The sequence below is a fragment of the Salmo salar genome, chromosome ssa10 (genome assembly GCF_905237065.1).
Source record: "Salmo salar chromosome ssa10, Ssal_v3.1, whole genome shotgun sequence".
Taxonomy (NCBI): domain Eukaryota; kingdom Metazoa; phylum Chordata; class Actinopteri; order Salmoniformes; family Salmonidae; genus Salmo; species Salmo salar.
In genome coordinates this window covers 105999035-106020787 of record NC_059451.1, presented here as the reverse complement: position 1 = coordinate 106020787, position 21753 = coordinate 105999035, and the positions used below count along the sequence as shown (strand labels likewise).

At 43.7% G+C, this 21753-nt stretch overlaps 1 protein-coding gene across 1 annotated transcript in view; it reads right to left on the bottom strand.

The window, feature by feature from the left end:
• Positions 1–17018, bottom strand: part of LOC106561384 (protein arginine N-methyltransferase 8-B) — a 44288-nt gene extending 27270 nt beyond the window's left edge. Inside the window, exons 1-4 of the mRNA XM_014125274.2 lie at positions 16149–17018; positions 13547–13780; positions 11790–11945; positions 4034–4097 (exon numbers count right to left, since the gene is read on the bottom strand). Of these exons, the coding sequence (XP_013980749.1) occupies positions 4034–4097; positions 11790–11945; positions 13547–13780; positions 16149–16217 (523 nt within the window). The 5' untranslated portion in view covers positions 16218–17018. The remainder of the gene's footprint in view (positions 1–4033; positions 4098–11789; positions 11946–13546; positions 13781–16148) is intronic.
• Between the last annotated feature and the right edge of the window lie 4735 nt (positions 17019–21753).

The following is a 21753-nucleotide window of genomic DNA, read 5'->3' as shown; positions in this document are numbered from 1 at the left end:
CATATCCCAACCAGAAGCCATGGATTACGGGCAACATCCGCACCGAGCTAAAGGCTAGAGCTGCCGCTTTCAAGGAGCGGGACACTAATCCGGACGCTTATAAGAAATCCCGCTATGCCCTCAGACAAACCACCAAACAGGCAAAGTGTCAATACAGGACTAAGATTGAATCCTACTACACTGGCTCTATTACGGACTACAAAGAGAGACCCAGCAGCGAGGTGCCCAGTGACTCGAGCCTACACATTTCTTTAGTAAAATACTGCCATCGTCTTCAAGGCAGAGGACATGTTTGTGTAGCCCATGTATCTGATGCTGTCTGGACCAAAAGATTATTGCATGTCATACTATTTTTTGGGCCAGACAGCATCAGATACACGGGCTACATATTGTAAGACAGAGGGGGCTGTCTCGCTCGCTCGGATAATTTCTCCAGTGAGATGTTTTAGCCACTTGTGAATTGAAGGAAAGTTGGCGGAGGTGCACAGTGCACTGTTATTTTGGATAAATGTGCAAAGGTAACCTACTTTTTGAACTGATTTGTTTGTGTACCTTGTGTGACTCCCCCTTACACAGAGACAAACCCGTGTTGCGTGTTGTTCCAAACGTATCGCACCAGTTGACAAACAACAAAATCTCCATCTGGCTTTCTTCACATTTACCCGAGATCATCTGTACAGTAAGTGTACTTACAAATGACACAAAGACAAATATGTTTGCTCTGATCAAACCAATGAGTTTATCAGGCTCCGCTGAAGGTGTCTTATGCCGAAACGCAAGCCTGTCTGTTTGGTCCCAAGAATAAAAACAAAGATCTATGCAGAGACAGAGTCCTCCTTTAGTTTTTCTGGGATAGTCACCTGTTGAAGTGTCCTAGGCTAAGGAAAACTTTTTGGGATAATCAAGTCCCTCACTTGAGCGACTGATTCCCCTTTCTGTTCAAGCTAGGCTGAAGTGCTTTTGGGTAACGCAATAATGACAAGCAGTACAGTGTAATTTGGAGGCGAAAGAAACGCACACCTATTTAGGCGAGGTGCTGGCTAGCGATGTAGAACACTTGAAAAAGTAAAGGAGAACTGCACACTCTAGGAGCTCAGATGCAATAATTTAATAACCATCGTTCGACAGATGATTGAAGACAGCTTGTCTGTCGAAAAGTTGGTTATTAAATTATTGCATCTGAGCTCCTAGAGTGTGCGGCTCTCCTTTCTTTTTCAAGGAGTGCACCATGGAAAATTAGGTGACCTTGGCTACAGCACAGCCGACATTTCTATTCACTTTACACAAAATGTTGTTTCTGACATTCGGATCAAATCAGATTTACGCTTTAATGATGACTGAATAGTGGGCTCAAAGTACTGTTGTAGCCACAAAAACGTATCTCTTCTTGAGATTAAAGTTGAACAAATTTAAAGTCCTTTTCCAGTCAGTATGCGCTTTGTCTACACATACAGTGCATTCGGAAAGTATTCAGACCCCTCACATTTTGTTACGTTACAGCCTTATTCTAATATGGATTAAATTGTTTTTTTCCCTCTTCAAACTACAAACAATAACCCATAATGGCAAAGCAGAAACAGATTTTTATAAATATAAAAATAGGTTTTTAATATATTAATATATAAAGAGAGTATTCAGACCCTTAACTCAGTACTTTGTTGAAGCTATCTTTGGCAGCAATTACAGCCTTGAGTCTTCTTGGGTATGACGCTACAAGCTTGGCACACCAGTATTTGGGGAGTTTCTCCCATTCTTCTTTGCAGATCCTCTCAAGCTCTGTCAGGTTGGATGGGGAGCGTCGCTGCACAGCTATTTTCAGGTCTCTCCAGAGATGTTTGATCAGGTTCAAGTTCAGGCTCCGGCTGGGCCATTCAAGGACATTCAGAGACTGTCCCGAAGCCACTCCTGCATTGTCTTGGCTGTATGCTTAGAGTTGTTGTCCTGTTGGAAGGTGATCCTTTGCCCAAGTCTGAGGTCCTGACAGGTTTTCATTCCTCAGTTCACGTCACGGTTCCTTCAATCCCGACTAGTCCCTACCGCTGAAAAACATCCCGACACCATGATGCTGCCACCACCATGCTTCACCATAGGGATGTGCCAGGTTTCCTCCAGACATCTCACTTGGCATTCAGGCCAAAGAGTTAAATCTTGGTTTCATCAGACCAGAGAATCTTGTTTCTCATGGTCTGAGAGTCCTTTAGGTGCCTTTCGGCAAATTCCAAGTGGGCTGTGCCTTTACTGAGGAGTGGCTTCCATCTGGCCACTCAACAATAAAGGCCTGAGTGGTCGAGTGCTGCAGACATGGTTGTCCTTCTGGAAAGTTCTCCCATCTCCACAGAGGAACTCTGGAGCTCTGTAAGATTGTTCACCTCCATGACCAAGGCCCTTCTCCCCCAATTGCTCAGTTTGGCCAGGCGGCCAGCTCTAGGAAGAGTCTTGGTGGTTCCAAACTTCTTCCTTTTAAGAATGATGGAGGCCACTGTGTTCTTGGGGACCTTAAATGTTGCATACATTTTTTTGTACCCTTCCCCGGATATGTGCCTCAACAAAATCCTGTCTCAGAGCTCTACGGACAATTCCTTCGACCTCAAGGCTTGGTTTTTGCGCTGACATGCACCATCAACTGTGGACCTTATATAGACGGGTGTGTACCTTTCCAAATCATGTTCAATCATTTGAATTTACCACAGGTGGACTCCAATCAAGTTGTAGAAACATCAAGGATGATCAGTGGAAACAGGATGCAACGGAGCTCAATTTCGAGTCTCATAGTGAAGGGTCTGAATACTTATGTAAATAAGGTTTCTGTTATTTTTATAAAAAACTGTTTTAGCTTTGTCATTATGGGATGTTGTGTGTAGACTGATGAGGACAATCTTTTTATTTAATCCATTTTAGAATAAGGCTGTAACGTAATAAAATGTGGAAAATGCAAGGGGTCTGAATACTTTCCGAATGTTTTCCAAGTGGTGGCTATCCCTATACAGAGCCACACAGCCAGTCCATAGTGTTCTCATATAAATCAGCTCACCTGGAGGCTAAAGAAAATAAGTGGAATCTCACTCCGGCTGAGTTGAGTTGGCGACAATCACGTTTGTTCTCCTACCTGGAGTTACTGAATACAGTTTCTCAGAGAACAGAAGTCTTTGTCAGCATGAAAATTAACCCTCCCAGGCTTGGTACCAGTCATTGGCTGTCATTGGCTTGCCAAAAGCTTCCCTAAACACACTGGAGGTTGCAAATGAGCTGGTCGACACAATTACCCCATCCATATTTAACAGGCAGGGCTTTGGAAAGATTGATTTTGCTGATGCTACTTTTTGTCTATGCTATTATTTTGTTAGAGCTTAAATCGCAACTTGGCTGTTAGCTGAGTAAACATTTTGCATGAATGTGTGGTTAATCCCCTATAAAATATCACTGTACTGTAACGTCCGTCGTTAAAGGTAGACCAAGGCGCAGCGTGAGTTGGGTTCGTCATACTTTATTTTAAATGTGAACCAGCAAAAAACAATAAACAATACAACGAACGAAAAGCTATGCGTGCAAACACATGCAACACAAAGACAAGATCCCACAACTGACTGTGGAGAAAAAGGGCTGCCTAAGTATGATTCCCAATCAGAGACAACGAATGACAGCTGCCTCTGATTGGAAACCATACTCGGCCAATAAAGAAAAAACAACATAGACATACAACACATAGAATGCCCATCCCATGTCACACCCTGACCTAACCAAACAGAGAAAACCGACTCTCTCAGGTCAGGGCGTGACATGTACAAATTGTGAAGTTGATCCCCAAGAAGTAAACTCACTTGTTTTCTACAGAGAAGTGAGAATATAGGTTACTTTCGCATTATGTTTTAAATTAGCCATATTTCCTATCACACACAGATGGACAACTTCCCACGGTCTGGGTGAATCCTCCCCTTTTAGACAATGACAGTCACAGTCACACATCTTTGTTGTACTGCATCTCCGAGGAGAAAAGTAATAGGCACAGTGAGTAAGAAAGACATTCAGCTCTTACCACTGTCCAGGTGGTTAGACTTGATGATTTTCTCAGAGTATTCCGATATACTGGAACATTCAATCTGGGGAAAAAACAAAACAAAAATCACTTCAAACATTTTGACACTGATACCACTTATCACCAAGGTAAACGAATGAACTGAAAAATACTTAACCTCTCTTGGGGAGGTGGGACGCTAACAGCCAGTGAAAAATCAGAGCGCCAAACTCAAAACCACAAAATGTCATAATTCAAAGTTCTCAAACATATGACTATTTTACACCATTTTAAAGATACACGTCTCCTTAATGTAACCACATTGTCCGATTTCAAAAAGGCTTTACGGCGAAAGCATAAAGTTGGAACTGTCCTAACATAATCTAACACAAGAAAAACCACACAGCCATTTTCCTTGCAAGGACAGGTGTCACAAAAACCAGAAAACCAGCTAAAATTATGCACTAACCTTTGACGATCTTCATCAGATGACACTCCTAGGACATCATGTTACACAATATATGCTTTTTTTGTTCGAGCAAGTTGATATTTATATCCAAAAACAGCCTTTTACATTGCCGCATGATGTTCAGAAAATATTTTGCCTCCAATACTGCCGGTGAACCAGCACAACAATTTACAAAAATACTCATCATAAACGTTGATAAAATATTAAACTGTTATTCAAAGAATTATAGATTAACATCTCCTTTATGCAACCACTGTGACAGTTTTCAAAAAAGCTTCACGGGGAAAGCACACTTTGCAATAATCTGAGTACTGCGCCATTTTGGAGTCATCTAAAATCATAAATAGCATTAGAAATATTCACTTACCTTTGATGATCTTCATCAGAAGACACTTCCAGGAATCCCAGGTCCACAATAAATGTTGTTTTGCTCGATAAAGTCCATAATTTATGTCCAAATACCTCCTTGTTGTTAGCGCGTTCAGTAAGCCACTCCAAGTGTAGGAAGCGCGGCCAAAATGTCACGATGAAAAGTCAAGAAAAGTTCTATTTACGTTCGTTCAAACATGTCAAACGTTGTATAGCATCAATCTTTAGGGCCTTTTTAATTAGAACTTCAATAATATTCCAACCGGACGATTCCAATGTCTTGAAAAACATTTTGGAACACAGATACCCCCCACGTGAACGCGCGCCAATGAACTCATGTGCTTTCCTGAGTCAACAACTTCCAACTTCCTTTGTTGGCTCTCTGTTCACCATAGACGCCTCAAACAACTTTCTAAAGACTGTTGACATCTAGTGGAAGCCTTAGGAAGTGCAAAATGAACCTTAAGTCACTGTGTGTTGGATAGGCAATCACTTGAAAAAACTACAACCTCAGATCCTCCACTTCCTGGTTGGATTTTTTCTCAGGTTTTTGCCTGCCATATGAGTTCTGTTATACTCACAGACATCATTCAAACAGTTTTAGAAACTTCAGAGTGTTTTCTATCCAAATCTACAAAAAATATGCATATTCTAGTTCCTGGGCCCGAGTAGTAGGCCGTTAAATTTGGGTACGTTTTTCGTCCGGCCGTGAAAATACTGCCCCCTACCCAAGAGAGGTTAAGAATGACACTTGTGCATCAGATGTGGATGATGAGTGGATGACATATCAAATCAAATCAACAGGCATAAGCTACGGACAATGAACACAATTGCATATTAATCAATGGCAATTTCAATGCACAAAGATACCGTGACAAGATCCTGGAGGCTTGTCGTGAGCCCAGAGCCCTCTGTGCACATATATTTTTGTATGTTACTTTTTCTGAGTTTTCCCCGCATAAGGTACTCGTCGATTTAGGCGCGGCTGGGAATTTTATAGATGCATCGTTCGCACATAGTTTAGGGATCCCCATTGTTCCCGTGGCTGTGGCCTTCCCCGTTCACACCTTAGATAGTCGACCATTAGGGTCAGGGTTGATTAGGGAGGCCACCGCTCCTCTGGGCATGGTGATGCAGGGGGGTCACAAGGAGAGAATTAGCCTCTTCCTCATTGACTCTTCTGCGTTTCCCGTCGTGCTAGGCCTACCCTGGTTAGCTTGTCATGACCCCACTGTTTCTTGGCAACAGAGGGCTCTCACGGGGTGGTCGGGATGGTGCTCGGGGAGGTGTTTAGGGGTTTCCGTTGGTGCTACTACGGTGGAAAGTCCAGACCAGGTCTCCACCGTGCGCATTCCTCCCGAATATTCCGACTTGGCTCTCACCTTCTCTAAAAAAAGGGTGTCTCAATTACCACCTCATCGTCGGGGGGATTGTGCGATAAATCTCCTGCTAGACGCCGCACTTTCCAGGAGTCACGTGTGTCCCCTGTCACAGGCGGAGACGGTGGCTATGGAAACATATGTCACTGAATCCCTGCGTCAGGGGTTTATTCGGTCCTCTACTTCACCCGCCTCCTCGAGTTTCTTTTTTGTGAAGAAGAAGGAGGGAGGTCTGCGCCCGTGTATTGACTATCAAGGCCTGAACCAGATCACTGTGAGGTATAGCTACCCACTATCGCTCATAGCCACAGCGATTGAGTTAATGCACGGGGCGCGCTTCTAACCTGGTGCGTATCCGGGAGGGAGACGAGTGGAAGACAGCTTTTAGTACCACCTCAGGGCGCTTTGAGTACCTCGTCATGCTGTACGGGTTGATGAATGCGCCATCAGTCTTCCAAGCCTTTGTAGACGAGATTTTCAGGGACCTGCACGTGCAGGGTGTAGTGGTGTATATTGATGACATTCTGATATACTCTGCTACACGTGCCGAGCATGTGTCCCTGGTGCGCAGGGTGCTTGGTCGCCTGTTGGAGCATGACCTGTACGTCAAGGCTGAGAAATGCCTGTTCTTCCAGCAGTCCGTCTCCTTCCTAGGGTACCGCATTTCCACCTCAGGGATGGAGATGGAGAATGACCGCATTTCAGCCGTGCGTAATTGTCCGACTTCCACCACGGTTAAGGAGGTGCAGCGGTTTTTAGGGTTTGCCAACTACTACCGGAGGTTTATCCTGGGTTTTGGTCAGGTAGCAGCTCCCATTACCTCACTGCTGAAGGGGGGCCCGGTACGTTTGCAGTGGTCGGCTGAGGCGGACAGGGCTTTTGGTCACCTGAGGGTTCTGTTTACCTCGGCTCCCGCGCTGGCCCATCCGGATCCCTCTTTGGCTTTCATAGTGGAGGTGGACACGTCCGAGGCTGGGATAGGAGCTGTGCTCTCTCAGCGCTCGGGTTCACCAACGAAGCTCCGCCCCTGTGCCACCTTCTTGAAGAAGCTCAGCCCGGCGGAGCAAAACTATGACTTGGGGGACCGGGAGTTGTTGGCTGGCTGTCGTAAAGTCCTTGAAGGCGTGGAGACATTGGCTTGAGGGGGCAAAACACCCTTTTCTCATCTGGACTGACCACCGCAATCTGGAGTACATCCGGGCAGCGAGGAGACTGAACCCTCGTGTTTTTCACCCGTTTTGTTTTCACCCTGTCCTACAGACCAGGCTCCCAGAACATGAAGGCAGACGCACTGTCCCGGCTGTATGACACAGAGGAGTGGCCCATGGATCATACTCCTATACTTCCGGCCTCCTGCCTGGTAGCGCCGGTGGTGTGGGAGCTGGACGCCTGCCCAGAGGGAAGCTACACCCCTTACCCGTTCCACAACTGCCGTGGTCGCACCTAACAACGCGATCCTGGTCGTTGTGGATCGGTTCTCTAAGTCCTGCCGTCTCCCTACAGCCCTACAGACTGCGGAGGCTTTGTTTACGCACGTCTTCCGGCACTACGGGGTGCCTGGGGATATTGGGCAGCTGGAGAGAGTAAACCAGAATGTGGGCAGGTTTCTGCGGTCTTATTGCCAGGACCGGCCGGGGGAGTGGGCGGCGTTCGTGCCCTGGGCCGAGATGGCACAGAACTTGCTCCGCCACTCCTCCACTAACCTCTCTCCCTTCCAGTGCGTACTGGGGTACCAGCTGGTTCTGGAGCCTTGGCATCAGAGTCAGACCGAGGCTCCTGCGGTGGACGACTGGTTCAGGCACGCGAAGGAGACATGGGAAGCTGCCTGTGTTCACCTTCAGCGGGCTGCGGTGTGAGGCCCCGGTGGACCGGGTCTGGCTCTCGACCTGAAACCTGCCCCTCCGCCTGCCCTGCCGGAAGCTGGGCCCGCGGTTTGTGGGGCCATTTAAAGTCCCGAGGAGAGTGAACTAGGTTTGTTACAGGTTACAGCTTCCCCCCGATTACCGTATTAACCCCTCGTTCCATGTGTCTCTCCTCAGGCCGGTGGTGGCTGGCCCGCTCCAGGAGTCTGAGGTGTGGGAGGTTCCTCCGCCCCCTCTGGACATCGAGGGGGCCCCGGCGTACTCCGTTCTCTCCATACTGGATTCGAGGTGTCAGGCGAGGTTCCTTCAGTACCTCGTGGAGTGGGAGGGGTACAGTCCGGAGGAGAGGTGCTGGGTTTCGGTCGAGGACGTGTTGGACCCTTCAATGGTGCAGGAGTTCCACCGTCTCCGTCCGGATCGCCCTGCGCCTCGCCCTCCGGGTTGTCCCCGAGGCCGGTGTCGGCGTCAAGGGGGGGGGGGTACTGTCACGACTTCCGCCGAAGTTGGTTCCTCTTCTTGTTCAGGCGGCGCTCGGCTTCACCGGTCTTCTAGCCATCATCGATGCACTTTTCATTTTCCATTTGTTTTGTCTTGTCTTCTCACACACCTGGTCTCAATTTCCCTCATTACATGTTGTGTATTTAACCCTCTCTTCCCCCCATGTCTTTGTGCGGAATTGTTTATTGTAAGTGCATATGCATGTTTTCTCTGGTGTGCGACGGGTTTTGTACCCATTTGTTTATTGTTCTGGTTTCCGGTGGTTTTATGAATAAAACCCAGTTTTGCTCTCCTGCGCCTGACTTCCCTGCCGCCAGTTACGCACTCCCTTACACAACAGATGCATATCTGTATTCCCAGTCATGTGAAATCCATAGATTAGGGCCAAATTAATTTCCTTACATGAACTGTAACTCAGTAAAATCTTTGAAATTGTTGCATGTTGTGTTTAGTTTTGTTAAGTATACATCGCTACCTCAATTACCTAGTACCATTGCACATCGACAGTACTAGTACTTCCTGTATATAGCCATGTTATTTTTACTCCTTATTATTATTATTCGTTATTCACTGTATTGTTTCCTTGTGTCACTATTACAATTAAATGTTGTATTTTAACCTTTAACTCTGCATTGTTGGAAAAGGATCCGTAAGCAAGCATTTCACTGGTAGTCTACACCTGTTGTTTACGAAGCATGACAAATACAATTTGATTTGAAGTCTTCTTCGGTAGAGTTGTAATAACAAATAATAGAACAGTCTGTCCTTTCCTGTGTTCAGCTGTCAGAGCTGTTTTCTTCAGGTAATGTAAAGTTTTATTTAACTAGGCAAGTCTGTTAAGAACAAATTCTTATTTACAATGACGGCCTACACCGGCCAAACCTGGACAACGCTGGGCCAATTGTGCACTGCCCTATAGGACTCCCAATCACAGCCGGTTGTGATACAGCCTGGATTCAAACCAGGGTGTCTGTAGTGACACATCTAGCACTGAGATACAGTGCCTTAGACTGCTGCGCCACTCGGGAACCCAAGTTCAGCAGGACCTGAAGAACCTCTCTCCCACTTGCCTTCTCTATCTCTCTGTTCTCTCTCCCTTTCACACTCACACAGAGCACAGCGAGTTAGACGTCTCAATATAATGTCACATTTTCACACCTTGCTCTCTGCCTGCATAAAAAAGCATCTCTCCCCCTGTCAGTGGTACTCTGCCTCCCTGTCTGGCTTTCACCATGGCCACACTGTAGGGGGCTGAGGCCCATAATCTGGAACCCCACCAGGAGAGCCCAACAGCTCCTTATACACGTTTTACGACTATGAAAGCACTCATCCATCAACTGTGGAGACTTCCATTGAAAGCCTTCACATTAATAAAGCAGGCCCCGGGACACAGTCATACTGATCAATATTGAACATTAAAAATGTCAGGATTCTGTATCGATTTTTCCTCCATGTATGCTCCACAGCCTACTATGGGTGTGTATGTCTGAGGGGTACAAGGGGAATCATGATCTACACCACCCATGTGTTCTCAATCAGGAGTCTCTCTGTAGCTGGCTAATGCTTGGGCCCTTCGTAAAGCCAGGGTAGAGGGACCCAGCTGAGGCCTGCCCGCTCCGTGCCTCGCTGTTCTGTGGCTGTCACCTGGGGCATACCTGGCCCTCTACAGCCCAGTGCCCATGGTCATCTGCCAGCCTGCCACCACATCTGTTCCCCAAAGCCTGGCCTGCTGTATAACGGCATGTGGAGGAGAGTATGCCATTGATGATGTGTAGCCTGTGTGTGTGTGTGTGTGTGTGTGTGTGTGTGTGTGTGTGTGTGTGTGTGTGTGTGTGTGTGTGTGTGTGTTGGCACTGATTTCTCCACTTGCCCAAGACGTGAACATACTGAGTGGGCACTCTCACTCACAGAGATCTGTATGCCCCTCACATCTCTCAGCTCTCACTAGTGCCAGGAGGCGGCATCACTACATATCACCCACAGAGATCTATATGCCCATCACATCTCTCAGCTCTCACTGGTACCAGGAGGCATCACTACCTATCACCCACAGAGATCTATATGCCCCACACATCTCTCAGCTCTCACTGGTGCCAGGAGGCATCACCACCTATCACCCACAGAGATCTATATGCCCGTCACATCTCTCAGCTCTCACTGGTGCCAGGAGGCATCACCACCTATCACCCACAGAGATCTATATGCCCGTCACATCTCTCAGCTCTCACTGGTGCCAGGAGGCATCACCACCTATCACCCACAGAGATCTATATGCCCCTCACATCTCTCAGCTCTCACTGGTGCCAGGAGGCATCACTACCTATCACCCACAGGCAGTCACACAGCTCCTCCTACCTGGAGATAGTCTCCCATAGTCACACAGCTACCTCTTAGGAATAACTTATACTAGGTAGGCTTTAAGGCAGGCAAACATCTGCATAAGGACTGTTAAACGATTCAGTGTGAAGGACTTACAGTAGCATGGATGTCATCACTGCTGTAGTTGGGTGTGATTTTCCTGTTAATTAAATTCCTAGACTGTGGCTTATCAGTTCAGCAATGGTGATACAGGATTTTACTCCAATTGTGTGATTTAGAGAATCTACCACTGCTTAGGAATGATCCTCCATTTTGATACTGGGATGTCAGGTTTGATGTTCTGTATGAAAGGTCTTTGATCTGTTTTTTTATAATAACATTAGATGTTCCTTTTCTCTGTGAAAGACTACATCTCTCTGACAGGGTGATGTTCTGTATGGGAGAGTTCAGAGTTGGCCTCGAGCCCAGATCTGTTCTCTGGGGTTTGTCTCTCTGGTGGAGTCTAAGTGATGGATCTGATAACGGCATGGCCCCAGAGCTCACAGTGAGAGCATAATAAAACCAAAGATGGGAAACTGCTTATAGGTTGCAGTAGAATATAGATGGGAAATCAAAACCAATATAACAGGAAAATAGAATGACGGATGGAACGATATAGTTGCAACTTGCAGGCAGTGAGAAGTTAGTGTTGCACAGCCTCGGTATTGGCAGAACATTTGTCCAAATTCACACACACACACAAAAACAGTCTGGGGAGAGTGAGCAGATTGTCAGGCTAGGTTTCACAGCATTTCCTGATGCTGTCAGTCGCGATGGTTCTGCCTGATAACACTCTAGTTTGAGACCGGACAGGGCGCATGGAGGGAGAAAGCTTTTCTTACCCCATACACGTGCTTGGCTCCCGCCTTGGCTGCAAACATGGACAGGATACCAGTCCCACTGCCCACATCAAGGACGATCTTGTCTTTAAACGCGTGCTTGTTGTGGTACATGGAGTTTCTGTAGGTCAGCGTCCTCACTTCGTCCTTCAGCATCTCCTGCTCAGTGAAAAATGATTGATGTCAGGGTGAAAGACATCCAAATCTCTTTCAACTGTGTATCAAGGTGAATAACAAGGTGTTTTTCTTATCAAAGCTATATTCATTTCCATGACAATTACATTTCTTTGATGTATTAGGATCCCCATTAGCCGACACCAATGGCGACAGCTAGTCTTACTGGGGTCCGACATATAAACGAAAAAGACATTTCAGCAAGACTTTACAATTGACATAGATTTAAAAACATGAACATATAGTGTGTGCGTGCATCTATCAGTTACATATACATGTCAGTACATACACACAACAAGTAAGTCACGATGTGAAAATAGATTTAGTGAAGTATGGATAAAAATCATAATGCCACAGGCTATGTAGATATTAATCTGCAGTAATCCTACCCTTCCATTTCAGACACACTGGTACAGTGAAAAACAATGCATTACTGCATATCCCTCTTAAGTAATTTCAGCCATTCTCTCTCTCTGACAGAAACACTCACAGAGCAGAAATGATTAAAACCCACCTGACTTACATTCTAAAAATGTCACAGAACAAACCTCATCTCACAGGTCTAACTTGAAAGATGCTCTGCACCCTTCTGACATCTTCCTCCCTTACTCCCTGAACCACAGTACATCTCTGGGGATGAGATGCAGTACTGTGATGTGTTCTAAAGTGGGCCAGTCTATTGTGGCACAAACTTTACATACTGTCATTTCCGGACTATTAAGCGCACCTGAATATAAGCCGCACCCACTGAATTTAATTTTTTTATTTTATTTTGTACATAAATAAGCCGCACATGTCTATAAGCCGCAGGTGCCTACCGGTACATTGAAACAAATGAACTTTACACAGGCTTTAACGAAACACGGCTTGTAACAAAAATAAATAGGCTTTAACGAAACACGGCTTGTAACAAAAAATAAAAAATTAGCAGTAAGCTTTAGTTACGTCAATTCCTCACGCTGCTGTTTCCAACGTCTTATCATCGACTCATTAAGACCAAGCTCCCGTGCAGCAGCTCTATTTCCTTTTCCAACAGCCAGATCAATCGCCTTCAACTTGAAAGCTGCATCATATGCATTTCTCCGTGTCTTTGCCATGATGAGGGTGACAAAATGACTACCGTAATCAGAATGATGGGAAGTTTGAGAGCGCTCGATTTAATCTAAACAGTAAACAAAAAAGTTGTTTGACCTTAACCCGTTCGGCAATTTCATTGGTCTAATGAAAGCTTCATGCCGGCAAAAAACTGAGCACGTTACAGAATGTGTTTTTTTGGAGAAAAAAAAATTGAAAGCGGGAAAAATCCATATATTAGCCGCGTCATTGTTTAAGCCGCGAGGTTCAAAGCGTGGAAAAAAAATTGCGGCTTATAGTCCGGAAATTACGGTAGTCATGTAAAGACACAGTAGGTAAGAAGTGGGCCTGTATTTACATGGTATCTCAAAGTAGGAATAATAATCACCATAATATAGAGTAGGAAGGCTCATCTAAACTCAAGCAACCCCCCCCGTCTAATCTTTTGCTGATCCTAGATCAGCACTACCACTTTGAGATGCTTGATACATACAGCCACAGGGCAGCCCTACCTCATGGATGCCAAAGTGGGCGTAGGAGTCAAAGTAGTAGTCCCTGGAGGTCATCTCCTCAGGGTTGAGGAACTTAGCCATCTTTCCCCGGCCAGGGCAGCTGGTCATGGAGGCAGCGTGGGGCGTATGGAGCGGCTGTGGGACATGGTGGATGGAGGGCACAGGCTTGGGCAGCGAGGTTGGCTGCACGCTCTGAGACTGGATGATGCGGATTGGCTGCGGCTGCTGCTGTTGCTAAGGGTTGGAGAGAATGGTAATACACAATAAAGACTTCATGGGGCGGGGGCAGATTTCTAAAAGTCAAGTCTTCCATAGAGAAACAGTGGGTGAAGGGCATACTGAATGATGATAAAACTCAAAAACCCAATGAATTGACCCTGTGAAAACATAACACTGTTTGCATTCACCTCACAATCTGCGGGAAGCTTAGATCTTGCAGACGTCTATATTCTTTGCTATTTTCATCTCTCAGCTCCCATTAGCTTTCCCATGGTGCCCCAGAGGTGAGTTCACAGAGCCTATTCGCCTAGACAACGATAACAGTATTGACAGGAGGTCTGTACAAAAAAGTATGAAAATGTATGCTCTCACTACTGTAAGTCGCTCTTGGTTAGAGCGTCTGCTAAATGACTAAAATGTAAAGATACATAATTCTACACAGGTGTGCCTGTAAAACTCTGATAGTCACCTGCAATGAATGCTGGGAGAGCAGAGAAAAGCCTGTCTGATCAGCCCATAGCTCAGCAGGAGAAAAATGATCCAAAATGATCCCTTCTGGACATATTATCAGAGGACAGAGGGGGATCAAAATCTAATGTGAGCATTCAACACAATCCATTTGTTCTATTCCCCAGTGCACATACATCTTAAGATTTAGACTTCACTCTCATGGCTGTCAGTGATATTGATCTGGTCTTGTTAAAATAAATAAGTGCTTCTCCTCTGTCTTGTGCTTTCAGCAGCCAATCTGACTGTGCAGCTTTGTCTTTGTCCTTGTTTTCTTTCGTAATGGGGATGGTCTAGCAGCAGGGGACTGAGCAGGCATCTATATGGGTACTGCAGTAATGTTTTTTTCACCACAATTTTTTATTCCTCAAACTTTTACTCTCATGCAGAAAATACCACAATTGCCATGTTAAGCACATCTAAAGAAAACAGCAGCCTTTAGCCGCTGCCAGTGAATTGCCAAGCTGAGATACAATGGTATTATCTATTTAGTGATGTTCCATCAGGAAATGACACACAATGAGTGCAATTCACGTCATGTGAAATATGACAGCGCATCCCAAAACAGCAGGGAATATTTTACTCTGGAACATCCACAAGAATAGAATAAAACTCCACTACTTTCTATCTGCTAAAGTTCAGTGAGTTGTATTGTTCTGCAATGGACCTCACTCGCTGAATGAATGTTAATTGGAGACACTAATTAAATAAATGCTGAGATCCTTCCCTAAATCTGTTAGAGCTGCTGTGCTCAACATCAGATGCCTGAGAAGAATGTTCCAGGGTATATAGCACAGACACTCAGAATGCAAGAGCGGAATGATGGGTCCTCTTTGTGTGAAAAGGGGAACTTGCAATCTGACCAGGGATGTTCTCTTGATTAGTGAGTGAATTTGACCATTTTCCTGTCCTGCTAAGCATTAAAAATGTAAGGAGTACTTCTGGCTGTCAGGGATGTATGGAGTAAAAAGTACATCATTTTATTTAGGAATGTAGTGAAGTAAAAGTAGTCAAAAATATAAATAGTAAAGTACCGATACCACAAAAAACGACTTAAGTAGTACTTTAAAGTATTTTTACACCACTTAACCATTTTACCCTTAACCATTTTAAATGTAAACTTCATGGGGGTTGGGATGTTCCTGGATAGCATGGACCCTGCTCATACTTCTAAAGTGAAACTGATTTCTAGTCTGTCATATTATGCTGAGAAGATTATTTTATGCTATGCATACAAATAAGAGTTATGGACTTCCCAATACCCTATCCAACATTTAATAGAAATATATGCATTTTCCAAACACACTCAGCTAACTACTGGTGATAAACACACATTACTGATAAAACTAACGGACCTCTCACTCATCTGAACGGGATTTTGGCCAGTCAGATTCCTGCTAAAATCTGTTTAGACACTCGCCTAACAATCTAACAACAAACTAAAAACATATGTTGGTTATAACACTCGTTTTTAGTCGACAATTCGGCGCATGGTCCAGCAATGCTGCTACCGGACAAGGGAGGACGCACGAGCTCAAATCTTCGCGCCCTAAATCACATCGCTCCGAATCTTTACCTGTGACGGAGTGCGACATTTCTCAGAATAAGACAAACAAATAGTTGGTGAAAGACACACGAGTAGGCTATCATTAGGATAACTAGGCTACCATGAAACAGGGTCACAAGACTCAATTTATGCTCAGAGAACAATTTGAAGTCACTATTTTATGCTTCAATTAAAATTATATGGCATGCGTGGAGCGTGCCATTGCATCCTCGAAATGAGAATCAAACCTGACAGCGCGTTGCACTAGCCTATTCATCACTCACATATTTAGTGTAGCCTACATTCATTTATCATAACTTGCACACCTACCTCAGTGCTCTCGGACTCCGCCATTTTTCTCCTGAGGAGCAGACAGCGGGAGGAGTGTTTCATTCCCATAAGAGCCACGGAGATTGTGTCTCGATGTGATAAAATAGGATGAAATTGTCTATATTTAAGGATTTAGTCGGAGTTCTGTTTGTCCAACATTTTCCACATCATGACATTTTACAAAATTGCTCTTACATTCAAAGATGAAAAGAGTACATAAACTCCCACAAGAATAGCAACCCGTTTTAGCAGATAAACGTGTTCTGGAATCCAGAGTGCAAAAGTTACCTATCTCACATGTTGCTTTCTAGGAGAGCCTAAGGCAACCACTCTTCACTTTGCAACCTTTGAGGAAAAGGAATAAATTAAACGGCATTCCATATTCTCCAGCGGTGTACGCTACTCCAGAGCAGGTGCGACGCACACTAGCAGAAATGTTCCCATCACATTTAGGAACAAAATTGGTTTCTAAAAATAGAATCCAACGTCCCTATTGCTGTGATGTCTTGGTCTTGATCAGGCCTCACAGATGTTCATGTCAGCTCATTTTCTACGAAACAATTGCAAGCATTGCCTATTTAACTAAGCCTATTAATACCTCAGTAACTTGTCCTCTAATGAGCCCATTTCAGCGCAGGCAGCTCCAAAACGTAGAAGAGCTCACGCGTTGCTTGATCTAATTGCCACTTTGTTGAATTGCAAAGCAGCTTATTATATAAAGTTCAACTTTACTCTGTTTGAATGCGATGATAAGGCAGGAAGCAAGTCTTGATGCTTGAAAGACATGGCACCACCACCTCACCGTGCTGCGTGTGACATCAGTCCATTCTGCTTGCTTGTCCAGCTATTCCTATACTCAGTGAGAGGATATAGGAATAGGTGTCTAGTCAGTGAGTTTATGCTGCTCCATAGCCGCGGGAAGAGCACCCCCTGAAAAATTTGAATATCTATATTTTTTTATTCAATATATTTACAAAAATATTAATACATTTTAAAAAATCACAAAAGTAGTGCAGTGGTTCTTTAATATTCCTGTATTAGCAGAAAAAAGATCTGTACATATTTTCAAATTGCCATCGTTAAAATGCTACTGTGTTCATTGTCCTTAGTTTATGCCTGCCCATACCATAATCCCACTGCCACCGTAGGGCACTCTGTTCACAACATTGACATAAGCAAACTGCTCGCCCACATGACACCATACACGCTGTCTGCCATCTGCCCAGTACAGTTGAAACCGGGATTCATCCATGAAGAGCACACTTCTCCAGCGTGCCAGTGGCCATCAAAGGTAAGCATTTGTCAACTGAAGTCGGTGACTACGCCGAACTGCAGTCAGGTCAAGACCCTGAAGACTCACTGACTAGACACCTATTAATCAGCTTCTTGATATGCCACACCTGTAAGGTGAATGGATTATCTTGGCAAAGGAGAAATGCTCACCAACAGGGATGTTAACAAATCTGTGCACACTTTTTGAGAGAAATAAGCTTTTTGTGGGTTTGGAACATATCTGGGATTTTTTATTTCAGCTCATGAATCATGGGACCAACCCTTTACATGTTGAGTTAATATTTGTGTTCAGTGTAAATACAAGGTACTGTTGTTGGGCTAAGTAAGGGATGACATAGAGCTTGCCCTCTAATTTTATTTAGCTACCGGTACTTATCTATTCTATTTCTTTGCATGTAGCCTATATATTGTTGTGCTGCTGAGTGCAATTTGACTGAATGAAAGCTGTGTTTATTATCAGGCAATACCTACTTCCTCTGCCACCCACACCACTCATTGCATTATTCATGGCAGAGTGCAACCACTCACCAGACACACACTGCTCAGCAGCTCCAGTGTAGCCCATGCTACAGTACATCCCATCCACTCCCCACAGCCCCTGCACACCATGCATGGAGCTGAGAAATTGTGTACCAAAGCCTGCACAAACACCATGAATCCCAGATACTGTAAACAACGCATACACACATCTGAGCCGTGTGGCTCAGTTAGTAGAGCATGGTGTTTGCAACACCAGGGTTGTGGGTTCAATTCCCACGGGGGAACAGTACAGGAAAAAAAAAAAATGTATGAAATGTATGCATTCACTGTTGTAAGTCGCTCTGGATAAGAGCGTCTGCTAAATGACTCAAATGTAAAATGTAATGCAAGCACACACACTTGAGGCCCTTGAAAAATGTTTTAGCTATGGAACAGATTGGAGGGGACAGATTGTTTTTGAATGGTGACCAGCCCTTTGGCTTAAGGCTTAGAAGTATCCCTTTAAGTGTTATTGCTCCTCAGATCAGATGTTATGCAGTGTCTTGTGTCTGTTTGTCTGTCTGTCTCTTTATTTCTGTCTGAACATAGTGCTTAGCAGAGGACAGGCTGTCTCATTGTGTCAGCTATCCTCTCACTGTTCTCCCCATAAGAGCCTCTGTTAAAAGTGATGCACTGAAATTGCTTCAGTTACCTCTTCAGCTTTCTGCTGATCTATATGCCCGCCTTTTCATCAGCAAACGACTGCTACCGAAAATGTCCCATCATCTCTTGTCGAACAAAAGAGCAACGCAACAAGGAATGACAATAGCAAAATACAATGAGTTACAACGATTAGCCTCTTTTTAACTGATGCTGCTCAGAACTATCTATTGATTGCTGTTATCGCTCAGTTACCTCTGCATGGTGTTCTCATTGGAGGAGTTTTCCCTCCCATTTAACAGGTGAACTTTTTAACTGGTCTGGTAGAATTTAGAGCACCTCCACATAAAATCTACAATGCCCTATAGATATTTCCAAAGCTCAATGCTCGCAATCAACGATTATTATTGTCAGAATGATCTAGACCAAACCAGTTGGTATACAATCATTGATTGCCCCTTACATACCTTGTGTATGCAAACAGGTAGGTACATGCCTACAGTATAGCATGACATCTATGGGCTTTGAGTGAACAAATATTGAAAAGAGGATGAAAATATAATCCTCCCCCTCTCAGAACTTGCTCTCTTTCTTTTTTCTCTCCCACTCTTTCTCTCTCTGTCGCTCTTTACCTGCTCCTGTCTTCCCCTGTTTGGCTGGCTTTCTCTACTCTGTTTGAACAGAGGGAATTGTGAGCGAGTTCATTCCAGCACTCCGCAGAGAGAGAACTGAGCTCAGTGAACTAACTTACACAGTACTTCTTTGGTCTGACTTCAAGGCTATACATTTTTTATGTCTGATATATAATCTAATTTGTAGTTTGCTTGATACGTTATTTTGATAAGATCCTCTGATCTAAACAAGGAGTTGATCATAGAGTTTGTGTATAGTTTGATTTGTAACTTTTTCACACATGCTTTACAGGAGAAAACAGTTGTCTCAGTCTGCAGGGATTTGAGGTGAATATGCCATAGCATAGATATCCCACACCCAATGAACTTTCTTCTATCTACACTGAACAAAAATATAAACGCAGCATGCAACAATTTCAAAGATTTTACTGAGTTACAGTTCATATAAGGAAATCAGTCAACTGAAATCAATTCATTAGGCCCTAATCTATGGGTTTCACATGACTGGAAATACAGATGTGTTGGTCACAGATACCTTTAAAAAAGGTTGGGGTGTGGATCAGAAAACCAGTCAGTATCTGGTGTGATCACCATTTACCTCATGCAGCGTGAAACATCTCCATCGCATAGAGTTGATCAGGCTGTTGATTGTGACCTGTGGAATGTTGTCCCACTCCTCTTAACCTGTTGGGGCTACAGGTTAGCAATGAACCCCGAGTCGGGATTGCTAACAAGGCTGGAAATTCAAAACATCAAAAATCTAATAATTTCAATTTCTCAAACAATCAACTATTTTACACAATTTAAAAGATAAACATCTCCTTAATCTAACCACATTGTTCGATTTTCAAAGAGGCTTTACGGCAAAAGCATAAAGTTAGATTATGTTAGGACAGTACATAGCCACAAAAGTACAAACATCCATTTTCAATTCAAGGTCAGGCGTCACCAAAAGCAGAAACCAGCTAGAATTATGCACTAACCTTTGTCAATCTCCATCAGATGACACTCCTAGGACATTATGTTATACAATACATGCATTTTTTGTTCCATCAAGTTCATATTTATATCCAAAAACAGCATTTTACAGTAGCGTGAAATTCAGATTTTTTTCTTCTCTGAAATGCTTCCGGTGAACATAACAAAATTACTATTCGAAAACATTGGTAAATTATAATATTGTCATTCAAAGAATAATATATTATAATCTCGTAATTGCTACCGAATGGCCAGATCTCAAAATAACTTTACTGGGAAATCACATTTTGCAATAAACGGGGTGCTATGCTAAGAACAATAAGCTATGCTATACAGTTAGCATCATCTAATATCGATAATAACATTGTAAATATCCCCTTACCTTTGATTATCTCCATCAGAAGGCACTGCCAGGAATCCCAGGTCCGGAACAAATGTGGTTTCTTTTGACAAAGTTCATAATTTATGTCCAAATAACACCAAGTAGTTAGCGTTCATTATGCTCCCACAAAACGTGGTGGTGGGGGTGTAAAATCACGCCGAAAAGCTAAAAAAACCTAGTAAATAATCTATTTACGTTCGTTCAAACATGTCAAACGTTGTTTAGCATTAATCTTTTGGTCCATTTTTAACGTTAAACATCAGTAATATTTTCACACAACCTATCCTATGTCTAGATAAACAATAATGACAAACTCACGCTTCTCTGATTTATGCGCAGGCGCAAAAAAATGAAATGACGACATGTCAACTTCCTTGCATTCTAATTTGCTCTCTGTTTATCATAGACGCTTCAAACAACTTTATAAAGATCGTTGACATCTAGTGGAAGCCGTAGGTGTTGCGAAATGAATCCTTTCTCACTATGGTATCTATAAAACAATGACACTAAATAGTACAGTCACAAAATTCACATTTGTGCGAAGTTGCAGGATATTTGCGGGAACTGGAACACGCTGTCATACACGTTGATCCAAAGAAGAGGTCGACCGATTATGATTTTTCAACGCCGATAACGATTATTGGAGGACCAAAAAGATCCGATACCGATTAATCGGCCAATTTTTTATTTGTATTTATTTGTAATAATGACAATTACAACATCACTGAATGAACACTTATTTTAACTTAATATAATACATCAATAAAATCAATTTAGCCTCAAATAAATAATGAAACATGTTCAATTTGGTTTAAATAATGCAAAAACAAAGTGTTGGAGAAGAAAGTAAAAGTGCACTATGTGCCATGTAAAAAAAGCTAACGTTTAAGTTCCTTGCTCAGAACATGAGAACATATGAAAGCTGGTGGTTCCTTTTAACATGAGTCTTCAATATTCCCAGGTAAGAAGTTTTAGGTTGTAGTTATTATAGGAATTATAGGACTATTTCTCTCTATACGATTTGTATTTCATATACCTTTGACTATTGGATGTTCTTATAGGCACTTTAGTATTGCCAGTGTAACAGTATAGCTTCCGTCCCTCTCCTCACTCCTACATGGGCTCGAACCAGGAACACATTGACAACAGCCACCCTCGAAGCAGCGTTACCCATGCAGAGGAAGGGAAACAACTACTCCAA